The following is an 18,557-nucleotide window of genomic DNA, read 5'->3' as shown; positions in this document are numbered from 1 at the left end:
AATATTTTATATTTGTGAAGAGTTGCTTTGTGGCCTAAGATATGGTCTATTTTAGAGAAGGATCCTTGTACTGCTGAGAAGAATATGTTTCTTAAGTTTAAATTTTTGATTGCTATATTGAGTTCTATAGTTTCTTTGTTTACTTGGTTTGGAAGATCTACCCAGTGGTGAGAGAGAGGTGCTAAAATCATCCAGTACTACGGTATTGTAGCACATTATATTCTTGAAATTGAGAAACGTTTGTTTGATGTATGTAGCTGATCCATTATTTAGGGGATAAATATTATGATTATTATGTTTTCTTTATGTATAATTCCTCTAAGCAGTATGAAATGTCCTTCTTTGTCCCGTCTAATTAATTTTGGCTTCAAATTCATTTTATCTGATATGAGGATGGAAACCCTAACTTGGTTTTAAGATCCATATGAGTGATATGTTTATTCCCATCCTTTTACTTTCAGAATGTGAATGTCTTTGCCTTTGAAGTGAATTGCCTGGAGACAGCATATTGTTGAGCCTTATTTTCTAACCTAGTCTTCCAGTGTTTGTTGGTTGGTTGATGAGTTTAGGCCACTTATATTCAAAGTTATTATTGAGATATGATTTGTATTCCCAATCATTTTGGTTTATTTCTGGTTTTTAATTTGATTTATTCATTTTTCCTTTGACTATTCCTTTAGTACAATTCCTCCCTTTTCTCATTATGATTTTATTTTTCATTTCTTCTTCATGAAATATTTTGCTGAGAATGTTCTGTAGTGCAGGCTTCCTAGTTGTGAATTCTTTTAACTTTTGTTTATCATAGAAGGCTTTTATTTCATCTTCAAATCTGAAGCTTAGTTTTGCTGAATATAAGTTTCTCTGTTGGTACCCATTTTCTTTCGGAATTTGATAGATGTTATTCCAGTACCTCCTGGTGTTGAGGGTGTGGGTTGAGAAATCAGTTGAGATCCAAATTGGTTTCCCCCCATATGTAATTTGATTTTTTTTCTCCCTACCTTTAAAATTTTATCCTTATTCTGTACATTGGTCCTTCTTATACTAATGTGCTTTGGTGTGGGTCTGTTGTAATTTTGTATATTTGGGGTCTTGCATTTCATTTTCCATTGCATTCATTTGATTTGGGAGATTTTCTAATATTGTTTTATTGAAAATACTGAGCATTCCTTTGGTTCGTATCTCTGTACCTTCATCTGTCCTGATAAATCTTAAATCTGGCCTTTTCATGTTATCCCTTATTTCTTGTACATTCTGTTCATGATCTTTTAACATATTTTCTGCATGTTCAATTTTATTTTCAAGATTATATATTTTTTCTTCATTGCCTTAAACTCTGCCTTACAAGTGGTCTAATCTTTAGGTCATGTTTTCCGTTGAATTTTTAATTTGTATTGTTGATTACTTCATTTTGAGGATTTCTGCTTCATTAGTTATTAGTTTTCAGAAACTTTCTTCATTGATCTTTCACCTCCTGCATTTTCTCTGATTTCACTCCTTACATATCCTTTACCTCACTCAGTGTAAGTATGCATATTCTCAACTCCTTCTCTGGCATTTCTTCTACTGTGATGTCAATGTATTGTATTATTGGAGCATCTTGGTTTCTTTGTGGCTATACATTCCCTTGTTTTTTCATTTTGTTTATGTGTCTACCCATCTGGCAGTATGAATTTGAGGAAGTCCACTTTCTACTTTGTATACTTATAATGTCCCTGAAGGTTTCCACCACCTCAGCATTAAGGGCAAGACAAATAATAACAGCAACCAATGCAAAGAATGTACAGTCTTAAATCAAATAGCACCTACTAAGACATATACAGTTTTGTCACAATAAACAGAAATGATATGTTTAGTCATTGCCTACAATAAAAACAGTAAGTTTGCAAAAGGATTTACAATTTCAAATAGTGGACAATGAGAGATGAGAAGTGGTGTAGGAAGTGATTGTAAGAAACAAGGACAGAAAATAGAATTAAAAGATTAAAAGAATGAAAAAGTGAACAATAGATGTTGGTTGTTTGCAGGGGAAAAGAGAAAGAGAATCAAGGGGAACATATAAGTGAGAGAAAAAATATACATGAAGTAGAAATTTTAATAAAGTTAAAAATTGAAAGAAAAAGTAAAAAGAATGCAAAACAATGCTGAAATATACTAATCAGATATCCTTGTTCTCAATACACTGATCCATGAAAAATAATTGGTTTTAAAAATAGTAGAAATGTGAGAGAAAAAAATATCTTGATGAAAAGTTGAAGAATTGCTTTTGTTGGATTATCAGAAGATTTTCACCTTCCCTTTTCTTCTGTGTTACATCTGGAGTGTGATGCTTGCTCCACACTCAGGGTGGATTGCTAGGATGGGAGGGTTAATCCCTTAGGTGGAACTCCTTCATGGGGGTTTAGTCTTAATTAGGCTCCAGGCTCTTTGCTGAGTGCCAATTGATTCAGTGATTTTAAATCAGCACACCTCCAGGGCACAATTGCTGGTCCATGCTGGAAGACCACACCTCAGGGATCTCCCTTGGGTTCCACTCTAGTGTAGGAGCCAATTCTTAGTTCACTATGTCACCTTTGGACCCCACAATTCCCGGTCTCAGATTCAGTCGCCAAAATCAATCTCCCCTACCCCTACCCTTTTGAATTTCTGTTTGGGTGCTTCTCTCCCAGCCAGTCCTGTAAGCAGCCAAATTGGAGAGGCAGAAAGAAGCTGGGTGGGTTTGCACAACCAGTATTGCCCTGCGCAAACCTCTCTCCATGTTTGATTTTCTCCTGGTCACTTAGGCACACCTTTCTCATGCAGTGAGTTTGTCAGTCTTTTTTCCAGGCCAGACTCAGTTCTGCCAGAAATCAGCAACCTTGGCTATCAGCCCCTACAATGCAACTGCAAAATTGTTCCTTCCTCTGTCCTCTGCATGCAGCTGGGAGAGATGCAGTTTCTGTCCATACAAAGATATTGTGAAGCACACCTTGCTGTTTAGTCAGGCAGTGTTTTTGATCTCTAAACTTTCTGTACCCCGACCTGCCTCAGTCCTCCCCAAAATGTGGGTTCCTTTAATTCCCTTATTGCTTTACTTCATTTGTGGAGGGACCATTGTAGCTTATGCCTCCCACCACTGCTGTGGCTGTGGCACTGGAAATTTCTTTCTTATTATATTCAATCCTGTTCTGTTTTGAGTGACCAGTATTAAATTCCAGTGCAGTCCCCCCTAATTTTTATTCGTTCACTCACCTTGTTGAGAAGCTGCCTGTCTGCTGTTCTTGGTTTCATGCCATGGAGCAGCAAGAGAAGTGACTTCAGCTGTTTATTTGTAGTCTCTTGAAATTCATTGAACTTTTTAGAAGTAATCCTTTTAAATTCTTTAGTATAACATCTGCTTCAACACCTTTGAAATCAATCATTGGAGAATTATAAATTTAACAGGTACCATGTTGCCTTATTTTTTATGTTTTTTATTTCTATGTTGCAATCTGTACATCTATGGGCATGGGCATCTCTTCCGCTTTTATATGTGAGTTTCTTTTTAGTAAACTGCCATCTCTTGATGATATGCCTTCAGATATTGGTTTGTTGTATATTGTTGATTTTGATTCTATTTTCACTTCATAGTATAGTTCCCCCATGTCTTCTTTGGCTGTAATTAGTGGATTTTGGCATAATGTGTGTAATAGCCTGAGGGACTAATTTTCTCTGTAGGTCTCACAGGAATGAGGTCCCTCTGGTAGTTCAGGTAGGTATGGTCTGAACAACAGCATATGTAGGGTCTACCTTTTGTAGTTTATCTGACAGTGGTAATAGAAGCCCCTATTGGGTTTTGGAGATTTTTTTTTAGGTGCTGTTGATATTGATTCCATTACTTGAAACCTGGATTTTCTAATTAAAATGATGAGCCTGGAGCCTTTTCTTCCATTTAGACACTGGTGCAGCTCCAGTTGTTTCTTTTGGGTAGGTAGGAACCAGGATCACAGAGTCCCCTCTGTGGCACTGACCTCCATTCTTGTTTTTAATTTGTAATCTGATCGGAATGGGAGTGACTGATGCTGAGGTGGTTTGTAGGAGTGGTACCCACAAGGGCTGTGATATTTCTTTTGCTTTTGCTTTGGGAGTGAGTGTCCAGAAATAGGCCTTTATGCACTCTTTTACCATGCCTACTTTGGAATGGGTAATCAAATATATGCTTTTTTCTCCCCTTTTATTTAAGTCAACATTTCCAACAAGGTTCAAGTGGTCATGGCTGGAGCAAGGCGTAAATTCTCTCAACTTGGATAGGAGTTTAGTTCAGTGGCAACACACACACTTAATGTGCTCAAAATGCCATGCTGGCATTTCACTCTAACAGAAAAAAAAAAAAAAAAGAGAAGAAGAAGGAGAAAGAGAAGGAAAAGAAGAAGAAAAATCAGATCAAAAAGTAACAACCAACTAAAAATATCAGCAACATCTTAAATAGAAGAAAAAACAGAAAAGTGAATAAAATAAAAACCAATTTAAAATACCAACAACAGCAACACCATCAGCAACCAATAAATAAGGAGAAAATAATATAGAATAACATTTTTAAATAATTAAATTTACTAAAAGTAAATTTAAAGGAAAAAAGGTAGCAGGAGAAATTTTTACAAATGGAGAAAAGGGAGAAAGAAGGGTGAAAAAAAATAAATGAAAAATTTAACATTCAAAAGAGAAGAAAGGAGAGAAACAAGACAAACACAAAACAGTGACATCAAAAAAAGTCTAATAAAAAAGAATTTTCTCCATGCCAGTCTCCTTCCTTGCCCTATCCTCATAAGAATGGAAACTCAGAGTTTATGTGAATTGGAGCTTTTTTCCATGTCTTCTTAGCTTGTACAACTCTTCAACAGAGCAAGGGCTCTGGTCTACTCATTATCTTCTTTCATTTATGGTGTTCCTCAGCTGACTGAGCAGAAGTTCTTCCTGGCTGAAGTCAGTTGGGATTGTTCTGAACTGCACTACATGTGGGAAAAAGCGATGGTGCAATGTAGAACTCCACAGAAACAAATTATCTCCAGATGTATTTAAGTTACACACTCCAAGAGCAGGGTAGAAACTGATTCTGTGGCATTTCAGAATATAGAAGTCCACAAAGTTCCTCTCTGGAGCTATGCACTTTGAAGATGGGATAACACTGGTTCTGCAACTGTATATCCTCAAGGGCAGACAGGGGCTATGGAGTCACAAAGGTCTGTTTGTGTGCATTTATTGTACTCTACTGCCTATGGTTATGATGGTCTTAGATCTGGATTCTATGTGCTGTCATAGGTCACTTGTTACTCCCCCAGATTCTAAGAGCTGACCTGACAAACTGCTGTCTAAAAGAGCCTTCTGTTCTACCACATACTTATTCAAAAATAAGAGATATCAGAAAACAAGGGTCCTTATCAAGATGACTCACAGTGACAGCACCATGAACATATGCTGGGAAGTGCAGGGTACTGCTCCAGAGAGGTTCACCATGCAAATCTTAGGACTACTGTTAGTTTAACTTATAGTTCTACAGGGTAGTGAATCCTGCACCACTGGTGTTCTCTTGGACTTTCCCTCTCTCTCTCCTACCCCCGATGAAGGGGTATTCCCCTGCCTCTTCTATACTTTTCTGCAATCCCTGCTGGGATATTCTATTGGACTCTCTTTCACTGTCCAGTGATTCTGGATTTCACCAAGTCATTTCTGTTAAATATAGAACTCTAGATTTCTCCTATGTTTATTTACTTCAAAAAGCAACCACATTCCATGTTATTAATTTTGCCTCATGGTAACACAGACAAGTGATGGATGAATGCCTCTAGTCTTACATCGTTTTCTCAAAAAAAAAAAAAAAAGACAGTAGCTTGTGCATTTTATTCACTGATGATATAAAATCTTTTAGAAATACTTTTTATCAGCAAGGACAATGTGATTTGCAGCTCAAATCTTATGCCCTTTATATTATTTTTATCACTGAATTAAATTTACAGAATTCCAAGAAGTATCAGCTCTACTATTTTATTACTCAACTACTAAGAATGCATTATCATTGTCAATCTGAGTTTATGCTGTGTCATCCACTTAAGAGATCCTTTAGTGAAAAATAATTAATTTAGTCCATAAATGCACTCTATTGTTTATATATAGACCATGTCACAATGAGTTCAGAGTAAATGAAATGCTTGGGACGGCAATGACCAGTAACTTGTCCTGCTGATAAATATCACTCTTCTTTTGGAATTCCTCTAATTCTTGAAAGGTGGGGGCATGAATGATGATCCAGATGTTAAATATCAGTGAACTATATTTTTGTACTTACTTATTAGTTAAAATAGAATTGAAATTCTAATGTTTTGTCCTATTTTATAGGTCATCTTTTGTATTTTCTGAGGTATATCTACATAAGTTAAGGGACCTGCAATATAAGGTATGTTTCACAAAAGCATATGTCACAGCATATGAATTCTAGGAACTAACTCTATAAAATAAGTCTTTATTCTCAGCAGTGGATGTTCAATATTTTAGAAATATAGCAAAAAAGGAAAAGCTAGGTAGTGATATTATAAAATTATTTACTGCAAAGTGACTTGATAATATGTTGGTCATTTTGGCAGATCATATGCTATTATGGATGACAGAAGGATCTCAAATTCAGATTTAAAAAATGCTGTCACTGGTTTGAACTTATATTATTTTTTGAGTATCTTTCAACTTGTAATAGTTAAACTAGCAAGAGATGAATTCAAACCTCGTAAAAGTGTCTTGTAATGCACACAAAAATATTCTGTGGTAGCCACAGCACATAGCTTTTATGGAATTGAAGGATATTTTAAAACATAATTCTGCTCCAGGAAATATAATATAAATACAAGATAAATAGGAGAAAAAAAAAAAAAACTATGGAGTTTATAGCAGAGTGATAAAGATAAGTTTATCATTTGAAACTGCAAAAAGATATCAGGTAAAATTCTTTTCATTGTTATATATAGAGCAAAATTCCTTTTAAGCCAAGTATTTTTTTCAAATAATGCAAACTAGAAGTTTGCAAGTGTTTTCCAACCCTGTCATCACACTCAGCAGGTCATACAGTAGAACACTTGCCTTCATTTCATGTTATTTAATCCCCTATATATTCAAAATAATCTTTGAAACTCAATAATGGAGTGTTCAGATTTTAGCCACTGTGCCTTAAAGTGGCATGTAGGGAATACTTACTTCTTGCAGCATTTTAATTTAGAAACGAATGTACTGGGACTTCATTTGACTTTTACATTTATTTAGTGAAACATGTCTGCCTAATTCTAAGATAGATGTATCAGTCAAGTGCAATTTATTTGAATAAGCCTTTGGTGAATGCTTAATTTTAAATTATTAAATATGCTTTAAAGTGTACCTATTAAACCCAGAAATAAATTTATTTAATGAGCTATTGATTTTTGAAACTTTTGAATTTTACTCCAAAATTTTGGGGATGATGGTCATGATAATCAGAGTACTTTTTTTCCTATTATGGTGACAATGATTCAGTTACAAAACATTTGTACAGCATGTTCACCTATCCACCACACTCTCGCAGACCATCTTTGCACAAATCCTGGAATCCTTTCTTATAGTGCTTATTGTAAGTTTTCCTTTTGGTCATGGTGTCAAGATACTGTTTTCTTGTTTCTTGTTTCCTAGATATTGCTCTGCCCAGTTTCTCCACTACTTTACAGTTATCCTTTCTGATACTTTTTCTTTCTTTCTTTTTTCATTCCTTTTCTTTCCTTTTTTTAATTATTTTGGCAGCAACGACAAGAGCAGATTGGACAACTGCCTAGCAAAGCCAGTTTAGAGGTTCTTGAGATAATATAAGTGAAAGAGTAATGAGGGTTCAAATGAAGGCAATGTAGTGGGAATGGACAGAAAATCAATGTAAAGTGGATTTCAGTGAAGCTGGCCATACTAGCATGGAGGGAAAGGTAGAGATATAGCAATGATACTTATTAGACTGAGAGACCTTAGAGAATAGGTTCTGTCTTTTATCTATGTATTTTCAATACATGAGAATAAAGCCAGATACATATTAGGAACTCAAAATTTCCCATTTGCTACAATTCAATTATGCCTGTAACAGATAGAGGAAATAAAGGAGCAGGATCTTATGCATGGAATTATGGTCAATTTAATTTTGGATATTTTGATGTGAAAATGATGTGGTTATTTCCGTGATTTAACTGTTTTATACAAACTAATTATGACTACTTTTACTACAGAATAGTACAGTGTAATATGCTTTCCTGAAAGGAAGGAAATAATATGTATTTGCACTTCCAAATGTGATTGTCACCACCTGTATGTGGCTTCTGAGCACTTGAAAATTGTCACTTTTTTCTTTCTTAATTAACTAAAATTTAAATTGGAATACACTTGACATATGGATACTTTATTGTAGATTGTAACCCTAGAGGCTCATCAATGAACTACTATTTTACTTTTGATTAAAGTAGAAATTCCTAGTCCATCACCCTAGGATGTGACCATTCATTTGCCACATTTCAAAGCAGAAGAGAAGACAAATTGGTTACAATACAGTGCATTTATTATATTACCAATCTGGACCAATCTTGAAAGCTGATAAATATTTATTTTTGAATGTATATAGAAAAAACAAATGAATGCATAATATGATAGTTTATAGATTCTAGCTCCTCCGAATACCCCTTCAGTTTCTATTGACATATTATAACTTTATAATATACTAAGCCATAGACTCATGTCTGTGTATATGTGTGTACATGTATACATTCCCCCTACATACACATATCATATTATGTTTTAGAAAAAAAAGTATAATATTTGATAGTTTAATTATGGCTTAGAACATATTTTACTAAAAAAAGCTAAATGCTCTTAAAATTCATCCATGTGCATTCATTCAGTATTCTAGGTAACCAAAGAATTCTGTGACTGAGAGAATAAACTTGATTTATTGCATGTGCAACATAGATTGCTTGCCATTTGGCTGCTTGCTTTTTTTCCCTACGTATATAAGAATACATGTTTTCAAATAAGTAATTATTTGACCTATGTGTATTGCTGTAGTTATAAAAGGTTCAAAGTAAGAACACTTCATTATAAACATTTTTTTTCATATCCAAGCCCATTCTTTTAAATGTGCTAATTACCTTATATTATTCTTAATAGCAGGCTTTTAAATTTATGCTTTCAAGTTTAAAATAACTTCTTCTACTGCACTTTCTTCTTAAACTACAAGACACACACAGTTTGAGTTCAGAAAACAGAGATCTTTTATAAGTACAAAATCCTTGCATGTTACTTACCTAAACCAAATAGTCTTAGAAACTCAAACCCACAGCAATTGCAGCTTATGCATTTATAAAAGAATCATCGACTACTGTGAGTAGAGGACAACTGGTTAATAAATTCTCCTACTCTTCATTGTGATTTCAGTGAATGTTTTATATGCGTTCTTTACTCATTCTTAATAGCAAAGCACATTAAGAAAGCATATAGTCTGAGTGCTAAGGTTAGGAATGATATTTGCTATTTGTATCTAGAACATTATTACTTGGCTTCTTCAAGTTCATTTGAAATATTTTGGCATGCAGACTTATACTAATTTGTTGGAAATACATTCAAATATTATCCATGAGTTTTCACACACTTAGTCATAGAAATCATTCTGTTATTAGATGTTTGGGCACTTTGGGAAGTTAGAGAGTGCTAACTTGGCAATGTAAAATAGTGCAGCCATTATGGAGAACACTCTGGCAGGTCTTCAAAAAACAAAAAAATAAAACTACCATATGATCCAGTTTTCACTCTCCTTGGTATATATACAAAGGAAATAAAATCATACAGAAGAGCTACCTGCATGCCCATGTTTACTGTAGCAGTATTCACGATAGCTGAGAGGAAATCAACTGAGGTGCCCATCAAGAGATGGATTGATAAAGAGAAAAATAAATACAAAATGAAATATTATTCAACCAGGAAGAAGAATGAAATCCTGTCATTATTTGCAGCAACATGGTTGGAACTGATAGAGATTATATTAAGCAAAATAAGCCAGATACAAAAAAATAAGTACTGCATGTTCCCTATAATAGGTGAAAAAAAGATGTCAACTTGAAAGTAGAATAGTGATTACTAGGGATTGAGAAGGGTGTTGGGTAGGGGTAGGGTGAAAAAGCATGGTTGAATATGATCATTGCACACATAGGCATGTATGGAAATATCACAGTCAATTCTGTTAATATGTTCAATTAATATGGATTTATAAAAATATTGTTTGGTTCTTATCAATTTCATGCTTCTGCTTCCTTTTAAGATTATCTTTAAGTAAATGGAAATAAAAATATTTTCCATATCTGAAATTCCATGTTTCTGTTGAGATTTTTCCAAGATTCATAGTTCTGTTCCCTCTGCCCATTTATTCTGTAAAGAAACAGCAGCAAAAATAAGCAACATTCTGGGAACTCTTAACATTTTACAATGAATTTAAAAGAAAAAAAATTTAAATTATAAATTTAAGAGTTTCAAGCTAAGGCAATACAATTATCTCAGATATTTTGTCATATTAATAGTTCCCTTCCATTCATCACTGTTTTGTTCTTGTACAACTTAGAAAAGAATATATATTTCTACTCAATAGGTATTTATAAATTATGCAGTTTTCTCAACTATAACATAATTCAATTAATTAATGGACTATAGATTGATGTGATAACAGTTAATTGTAATATACTGTTTATTGACATAACTTTAGTTTTACTAAACATTAAACTAAAAGAGTGATGAAATGAATAGTTGATATGGAAAATCTCAAATCATTTATTCAGTTTTTAAGTATTTACTACATCATTTTCCACATTGTTTATTTAGGGCTATGTTGGGTTAGATTTATACTTAATATTAAGTTACATGAAGCAAGTATTTAATGAGGTTTCTCTATTTTCCGAAACCTATTTCCTACTTGGACAATTAGACCTGTGTTGTTGAAAATGTTATCCAGTTTTTTTGTTTGTTTGTTATTGTTGTTGTTTTTATCCTCTGACAGAATTCTCTCACAAAGCAAATAAGGTCTGGTTCAATGAAAGGTACATACTCTTATGTTATGAACTAAATTATGTTCCTGTAAAATTCATATATTAAAGCTCTAGCTCTCAATTATTTCAGAATATGGCTATCTTGGAAATAGAGCCTTTCTAGAGGTGACTAGGTTAAAATGAGGCCTAGGATGATTTCTAATGCCATCTCACGGGAATTGTTATATAAAGAGGAAACTTGAGCACAAAAAGAGACACCAAGACTTAGCTTATGCAGAGAAAAGTCCATATGAGGATAAAAGGAGGAGAAACATCTGTAAAGAGAGGCATCAGGAGAAACCAAATCTGCTAAAGCTTTTGTCTTCGATTTATAACCTTCACAAATAGGAAAAAAGTTGTTTTTCTTGCTGAAGTCGTCTTAACTATAGTATTTTGTTATAGCAGTTTCAGCAAAGTAGTGCATGTAAAGATATAGAGGTAGATAAAAATCTTAGTTTTGATTTGCATTTCTCTAATTGCTTGAGATGTTGAACATTTTTTCATTTATTTGTTAATCAATTGTATTTCTTCTCATGTGAAGTGTCTGTTCAGTTCCTTACCCATTTATTAATTGGGTAATTGTTTTTTTTGGCATTAAATTTTTTGAGTTCTTTATATATCCAGGAGATTAATGTTCTATCTGAGGTGCCTGTGGAGAAGATTTTCTCCCATTTTGTAGGCTCTTTATTCATGTTATTGATTGTTTCCTTTGCTAAAAAGAGACTTTTTAGTTTAAGTCCATCCCATTTATTGATACTTGATTTTACTTCTTGTGCTTTAGGAGCCTTGTTAAGGAAGTCAGTTCCTAAGCAAACATGATGGAGAGTTGGGTGTACCTTTTTTCTATTATGCACAGGGTCTCTGTTCTAGTGCCTAAGTTCTTGATCCACTTTGAGTTGAGTTTAATGCAGGGTGAGAGATAGGGGTTTAATTTCATTCTGGGACACGTGGAAAGATTTCATCTCACTCCAGTCAGAATGGCAATTATTAGAAATACAAACAACAATAAATTTTGGCAAGGATGTGGGGAAAGTGGTACACTCGTACATTACTGGTAGGAATGCAAATTGGTGCAACCATTATGGAAAGTAATATGAAGATTCTTCAGAAAACTTGAAATGGAACCACCATTTGACCCAGCTATCCCACTCCTTGGTTTATACCCAAAGGACTTATAATCAGCATACTTCAGTGATGCAGCCACATCAATGTTTATAGTAGCTCAATTCATAATAGCCAAACTGTGGAACCAACCTAGATGCCCTTCAGCAGATGAATGGATAAAGAAAATGTGGTAAATGTACACGATGGAATATTAGTCAGCCTTAAAGAAGAATGAAATTTTGGCATTTGCATGTAAATGGATGGAGCTGGAGAATATTATGGTAAGTGAAATAAGCCAATCCCAAAACACCAAAGTCTGAATGTTTTCTCTGGTATGTGGATGCTAATTCACAATAAGGGCACATGTGCTAAGTAAGAATAGTTGTACTTGGGTCAGGCAGAGGGGAGTGAAGGGAGGGGATACGGGGTAGGAATGATAGTAGAATTAATTGGACATTATTACCCTATGTGGATATATGATTACATGACTGGTGTGATTCTACATTATATACAAACAGAGCAGTCAGAAGTTAGTCTCCATTTACCTATGAAATATCAAAATGCATTCAACTGTCATATATAACTAATTAGAACTAATAAAGAAGATATAGAGATAGATAGATAAATAGATAGATAAAGGAGGTTGGATACTTTAGACTTCTACTTAGTGTTTAAAAAGACTGACCAATAGATTAGATTAGTAAAAATACATGGCTACCTTTAAAGGCAGTGAATATTGTTTCATTCTAACAAAGGGATTATGCAAAGTTTGAGACCACCAGAACTCCATATTTTGTCACTGGTAAATCTGTATACACTTAACAATGATAAACAGCTCTAGGTCAAAAGACCAAAATATGACCAGAACATTAAAACAACCTATTCCAAATATTAAGAATATGCCACCTGTCAGTTGCTTGCTCCAGAGTGCAAAATTATCTTATATTCATCATTCAGTGAAGATAGGAACAGCTAGAAACCACTTTCCTTCTGTCTTTAAAACAGTGGTTAACAAAGATGGGGTATCAGAAAAAGTTCATTCAAAGTTCTTATTGAAGCAAACACAAAAATGCTTTGTAATCTTTTGATGAAGTTTAAGAAAGATTTCTATTCAAATCAATTTGGGATATATGAGGTATAAAACATTAGACTAATGCCTAATGTACCATTTTATGTTGGATGCGGACTAAAATATTTTCAATTTATAAAATAAATATTGACATTGCCTCAGCCCAGGTATTTCAAAATGTCATTTTTTCTGTGATAGTGCAATACCACATTAATAACATACATCATAATTTAGTATCTTCTAAATTTATGTTTCTTTGTCAAACTTTTACTCATCATTTTACAAATTAAAGTTTGGTGCTAGGTAATTTGTATCTTGAACACAGTGCAAAAAGAAGAGAGTTGTTCCATTTTTTGCTCAGCAATTAATCATTCAGAGTTTTATATTTTCTGGTTTTAATCATGCTTATTGGATCATTGTTACTATAAAAAAATCTGTGTTTCAATGTGGTTACTTTCATTGTTCATTGATACTCTCCTTTCCCAAGCATCCTTCTTCATTGCAGCATTAACACTGTCTTATTGATTTTAATTGGAATTTCAATTTGGTGAATGGTAAATTACAAAAATGCACCAAATCATAAATTCCTTCCCTGCTTTTAGGAAGTGACTCTACAATATCAAACATCAGAATGAAGAGACAGAACAATTGATATAATCATAGAAGTGCTGCAGGTTCTCAATGAATATACCAAATCCCCAACAGGATCAAGAAAATGATTTTGGGTCCTTCAAGTCTATGAATTTAAAGAAATTTCCTATCTGACAATCTTCCATTCAGGTCAACTGAATGCTTATCTCAGAAACTGAATAATTACTACTTGTTTCTTCCCATTAGACCAATCAGGTACCCCTCAATCTTCACATGTATTTCTAAATAATATGGTGCTTCCTTTGCTCACCTAGTAAATACTGGTTAAGATCCAGTACCTCACATGTGCTAGGCAAACACTCTACCACTGAGCATACCACAGCTCTCAATTTTAAAACTTTAGGGGAAATACCAATTGGTCCATGAAAAGTTTACACTCTGAAAGCTGTTTATATAAATGTAGTATTTATAAGCAAATGTATAAATATATCTGTCCTTTAATACCCAGAAATTCCACTCCAGGTAATTAATTGATTCTAAGGAAATTCAGATATTTTTGTTATAACTTAAATCAATTTGATGAAAAATCTGAAAGAAACAAAGTACATTCTTTAAAAATTATAGTACAATTCAGTATACTAAAATGTAGCCTTTGCACTCTGTAAATATGATACCTGAAGTTATTTTAGCAGAGTGTTTACAATGCAAAAATGAGTATCCATATGAACAGAGCCTGGGAGGGAACTAAAGTGAAAATAATTACAATGTTGAATCTGTTAACAATATGTTGATTTATTCTTTATTTTTAAACCTGTAAATGCAAACATTTTATAGAGGGCCCAAGTGCCCCAGGATTGATCTTCATACCTAACAAGGTCACAGTTTCAGTCAGCATAAGGGACAGTATCATTCAGGTGGAGATGCTAATATCAGCATCCAGCATGGTTATGGGGGCAGAACCACTGAACCCTGAATGAATGTAACACATCAAGCAAATAGGTGGAGTTGCCATAGAACATCTTCTGTCCCAAAGCAGAACTGTTTTCTTTTATAGAGATTGAAATCCAACTCTTTATTCCTCTGTTAAAATTTTCCTTAAAAGAAAGTCATGGAAATCTATGGTTGCTTCCTCTTATTGTTTTAGGCAATGACTCTATTCCCAAAGTATGCTCGGTAGCAGACAAAATAGCTATGCTATTGTGGATCATGACAATACAGAAGTCTGCACTGGTGCACATTTCACTACACTCTCTAGTGTAGTGATCAAAGTATAATTTCAAATTGGAAGCCATGGTTTCATGTTTTATCCAGCTTATTTTGTACAGAACCTTGCTTATATTAAAACATTGCTTGAGAGCTGAACCCGAAAATAAGTGGTAAGTTTGGTTCCTACTCTATATGTTTTACATGTTATCATGCTCTTATAAATTAGTGTGTTCCTTTTTAGTGAGCAGAAACTGTTCTTTAAAATATAGCATATGTATTTTATAGGCTTGAAATGAAAGGGGAGTGGTAGGTTTTATAACCTTCTATATATATGTGCTTCCAAAATCTATTCATTATTATTTCAGGTTTATTGAGACAACCAGTAAGCAAAGTGGTCCTATGGTATTAGTGAAAATGGTTTAGTTTTCCCAGAGGTAGCTTATATCCTTAGACTTTTGAAAGTTTTTTAAACTATCATAAAATGAGCTACCATTTTGAATAATAATCTCCTATGAGGTAGTATTGCTTTTCATTCTAACAAAGTAATTTAAAAACATTCTCATAGAAATCTGTCAAATTTTAACCCGTTTATATGACTTTTTTTTTCAGGTGGGAGTGAATCCCCCTGGGATAAGGATAAGATGCAGTCTCCTCTTGCTGCTCCTGGACCTCAGCATGGAATTGCTCATGCAGCATTAGCTGGCCAGCCAGGCCTTGGGGGTGCTCCTACCCTCAACCCACTGCAGCAGAACCACCTGCTAACCAATAGTATGTATACTATACTCCCCAAACTGGCTATGTTGAGAAAAATACTGTTGACATCTCAAGAAATCTTGTATTAGCAGGACATAGTCTGTTTATCTTCAATAAGGTTAAACAATAGGAAAATAGAAGGAGAAGTAAAGAGGGACTCAGTTGAATGTATGGGATACATAGAGTGGAGGTAGTTGGGGAGACCAGGTAGTAGAGTAACAATACATGTGAAGCTATGTAGCAGAGTAGTGAAGAATATTGTCCAGAGTCAAATAAACTTGGGTTTGAATTCAACATTTTTTTTTTTACGCATGAGTGTCATCCTGGGGATTGAATTCAGAGCTTCACACACATTAAGCAAGCACTCTACTCCTGAACTGTAGCCCTGACCCTTTAAAAAAGGTGAGAAAGGGTTTCACCAAGTTTTTCAGGCTGGCCTGAAACTTGTGATCCTCCTGCCTCAGTTTCCAGAGTCCTGGAGTTACTGGTATGACTACCACACATGACTGAATTCCACAACACTGACTTTGCAGAAACCACCTAAGTTTTTCTAGTTCTGGTTTCTAGAACAAAAAAGAAGGGATAAAACTCCATACACTTAAATTTATTGTGAGAACTGAAAATAATAAAGAAAAAGTTGTAAGAAGTGAATTATACATAGCAAGCACTGTATAAAATATTAACATTATCATTACTTAGTAGTTTAACTATAGCCAATTTATACAAATTCAAGTTTAGCTGCCCTTTTTAGGCATGTAAATGACTCAGAAATATTTCCAAAGCAAAACAGGTCTTGTATATACTACTTGGCAAACAGGAAGTCCAGGAGAAGAGTGCTGTTACTACTTTAACTAAGCTTTTTACTCCCCCAGTAACCCTAGCATTATGACAACAAGGAATCCTGGAATATTTTAATATAATGTCCCAAATCTTAATGAAATTAATTAAAAGCCTTTAAAAACTATAAGCTTAAGGGGGTAAATATCCATATAAAATTGATTGTTGTCTAAAGTGAAATAAAATGAATGCCAGGAAAGTTATAAATACTTCCTTATGAGAAGTAAAATAAAGACTATTTTAGTTAGGCTTATGCCATAAAAGAAAGTGACTAAGAGGCTTCTGGATGCTGATATGACTTGTAAAGAAGATTGGAAGACACTATTCCTACGTTTGTAACAGGAATAAAAGACTGAATAATTTGAAAGAAGTCATCAACATTTTTGATCCATTAAAGATTGTGGTCACAGGGCACCACTATTCCAAAATCTAGATAAATAGGCAAAGACAGAAAACCACAAGTTATGGAGAACAGAAGCCACAGTTAGACCTGGTACCATATTTAATGGGTAATTGATTAATCATAGGAGAATTACTGTGGAACTGGTTTGATAAAAATTCCTGGGGTCCATCTTATTTTACTTCTATTCTTTCATGAATTTTATCTCCAGGAGCCCTACAAGGTTTTCAGATTTAAGATATGAGACAATTTTCCTTATGCTTATGACAGGTGGAAGGGAAAAGTAAGTTTTGGGGGGGTTCCAAGGATTGAACCCAGTGGTGCTTAAACAGTGAGCAACATCCCCAACCATTTTTCTATTTTTTAAATTTTGAGACAGGATCTCACTGTGTTGCTTGCAGTCTTGCTAAATTGCAGAGGCTACATTTGAACCTATGATCCTCCTGCCTCAGCCTCCTGAGTCATTGGGATAATAGGCATGCACCACCACACCCAGCTGAAATGTAACTATTTTTGAACATGACCAGATTGATCTATTCTTCTTAAGAAAAGTCTACCCTCAAAATAAGCTATATTATCATAAACAACTTGGTTTTAACATAGTCTAACTAACATGGAGGAAAAACTATACTAAAATCCCACACCCTAGAACCTTTGATGTGGAGGAAGTGAAAAATACAACCCCAGCACCCTTGAGCCTTCTTGTCTTTCCTAAGGTGAGGGGGAAACTGGAAAACACTTGTGAAAATCACAGCCCAAAGATCCATACTCATGAAGGGTCTGCCACCTAATCAGAGGAATGTTGAATGCTTCTTCTCTTCACATTTTATCACAAGCACAAAAGGGGACTTGTATAATAAGAGTTTGTTACAGCTGAAAGAACTGAGAGCCTTAGAATCCTGTTTAAGATGAATTTCCCAGGGAGAAAAAAAAATGTAAGGGATACAGAAGCAAAACACTAGAGGAAAGTTTGGCATCTAATACCATAAGTCAAGTACTTCAGATGGCCTAACTCCCAACTGGTTCAAAGTAATACCTTTCAGGAATGGCCTATTATTTGATCCTCATTTACCTGATGAAGCATTTTGGGCTTAAAATAAAATAGTTACAAGGCCTGGTTAAAAGCAGAAAACATAGTCTGAAGGGACAGAACAAACATCATGACCAAATTCAGATATAGTATATATTGAAAATTGCCAGATTGGTACCTTAAAAACTGATAAACATACTAAGAGCATGGAAAAAGTGGATAACATACACGAAAACAGGAAATGTAAGCAGAGAGGTGGAAATTAAAGAAAAAAAATCAAAAGAAACTGTTAGAAATGAAAAAAAAAAAAAACCCCTACAAGAAAAGGAAGAATGCATTTTATAGAATACCGAGGAAAGAGTCAGTGAGCTTGATCCAAGGCATGGTGGCACATGCCTATAATTCCAGCTACTATGAAATGTGAGGCAGGAGGACTACAAGTTCAAGGCCAGCATGGGCAATTTAGTGAGACCCTACCTCAATAAATAAATAAATGAA

At 34.3% G+C, this 18,557-nt stretch overlaps 1 protein-coding gene and 1 long non-coding RNA gene across 10 annotated transcripts in view; one reads left to right on the top strand and one right to left on the bottom strand.

Moving 5' to 3' along the window:
* Positions 1-18,557, bottom strand: part of LOC306650813 — a 422,453-nt gene that overhangs the window by 59,885 nt on the left and 344,011 nt on the right. The gene's annotated exons all lie outside the window — the stretch shown is intronic.
* Positions 1-18,557, top strand: part of DACH2 (dachshund family transcription factor 2) — a 556,457-nt gene that overhangs the window by 432,743 nt on the left and 105,157 nt on the right. For all 9 annotated transcript variants that reach the window (XM_079123040.1, XM_079123037.1, XM_079123039.1 and 6 more), the window contains one exon: positions 15,649-15,807. In XM_079123040.1, the coding sequence (XP_078979166.1) occupies positions 15,649-15,807 (159 nt within the window). The remainder of the gene's footprint in view (positions 1-15,648; positions 15,808-18,557) is intronic.

This window comes from Sciurus vulgaris, assembly GCF_902686455.1.
Source record: "Sciurus vulgaris genome assembly, chromosome: X".
Taxonomy (NCBI): Eukaryota; Metazoa; Chordata; class Mammalia; order Rodentia; family Sciuridae; genus Sciurus; species Sciurus vulgaris.
This window is presented reverse-complemented; position numbering and strand designations above follow the sequence as displayed.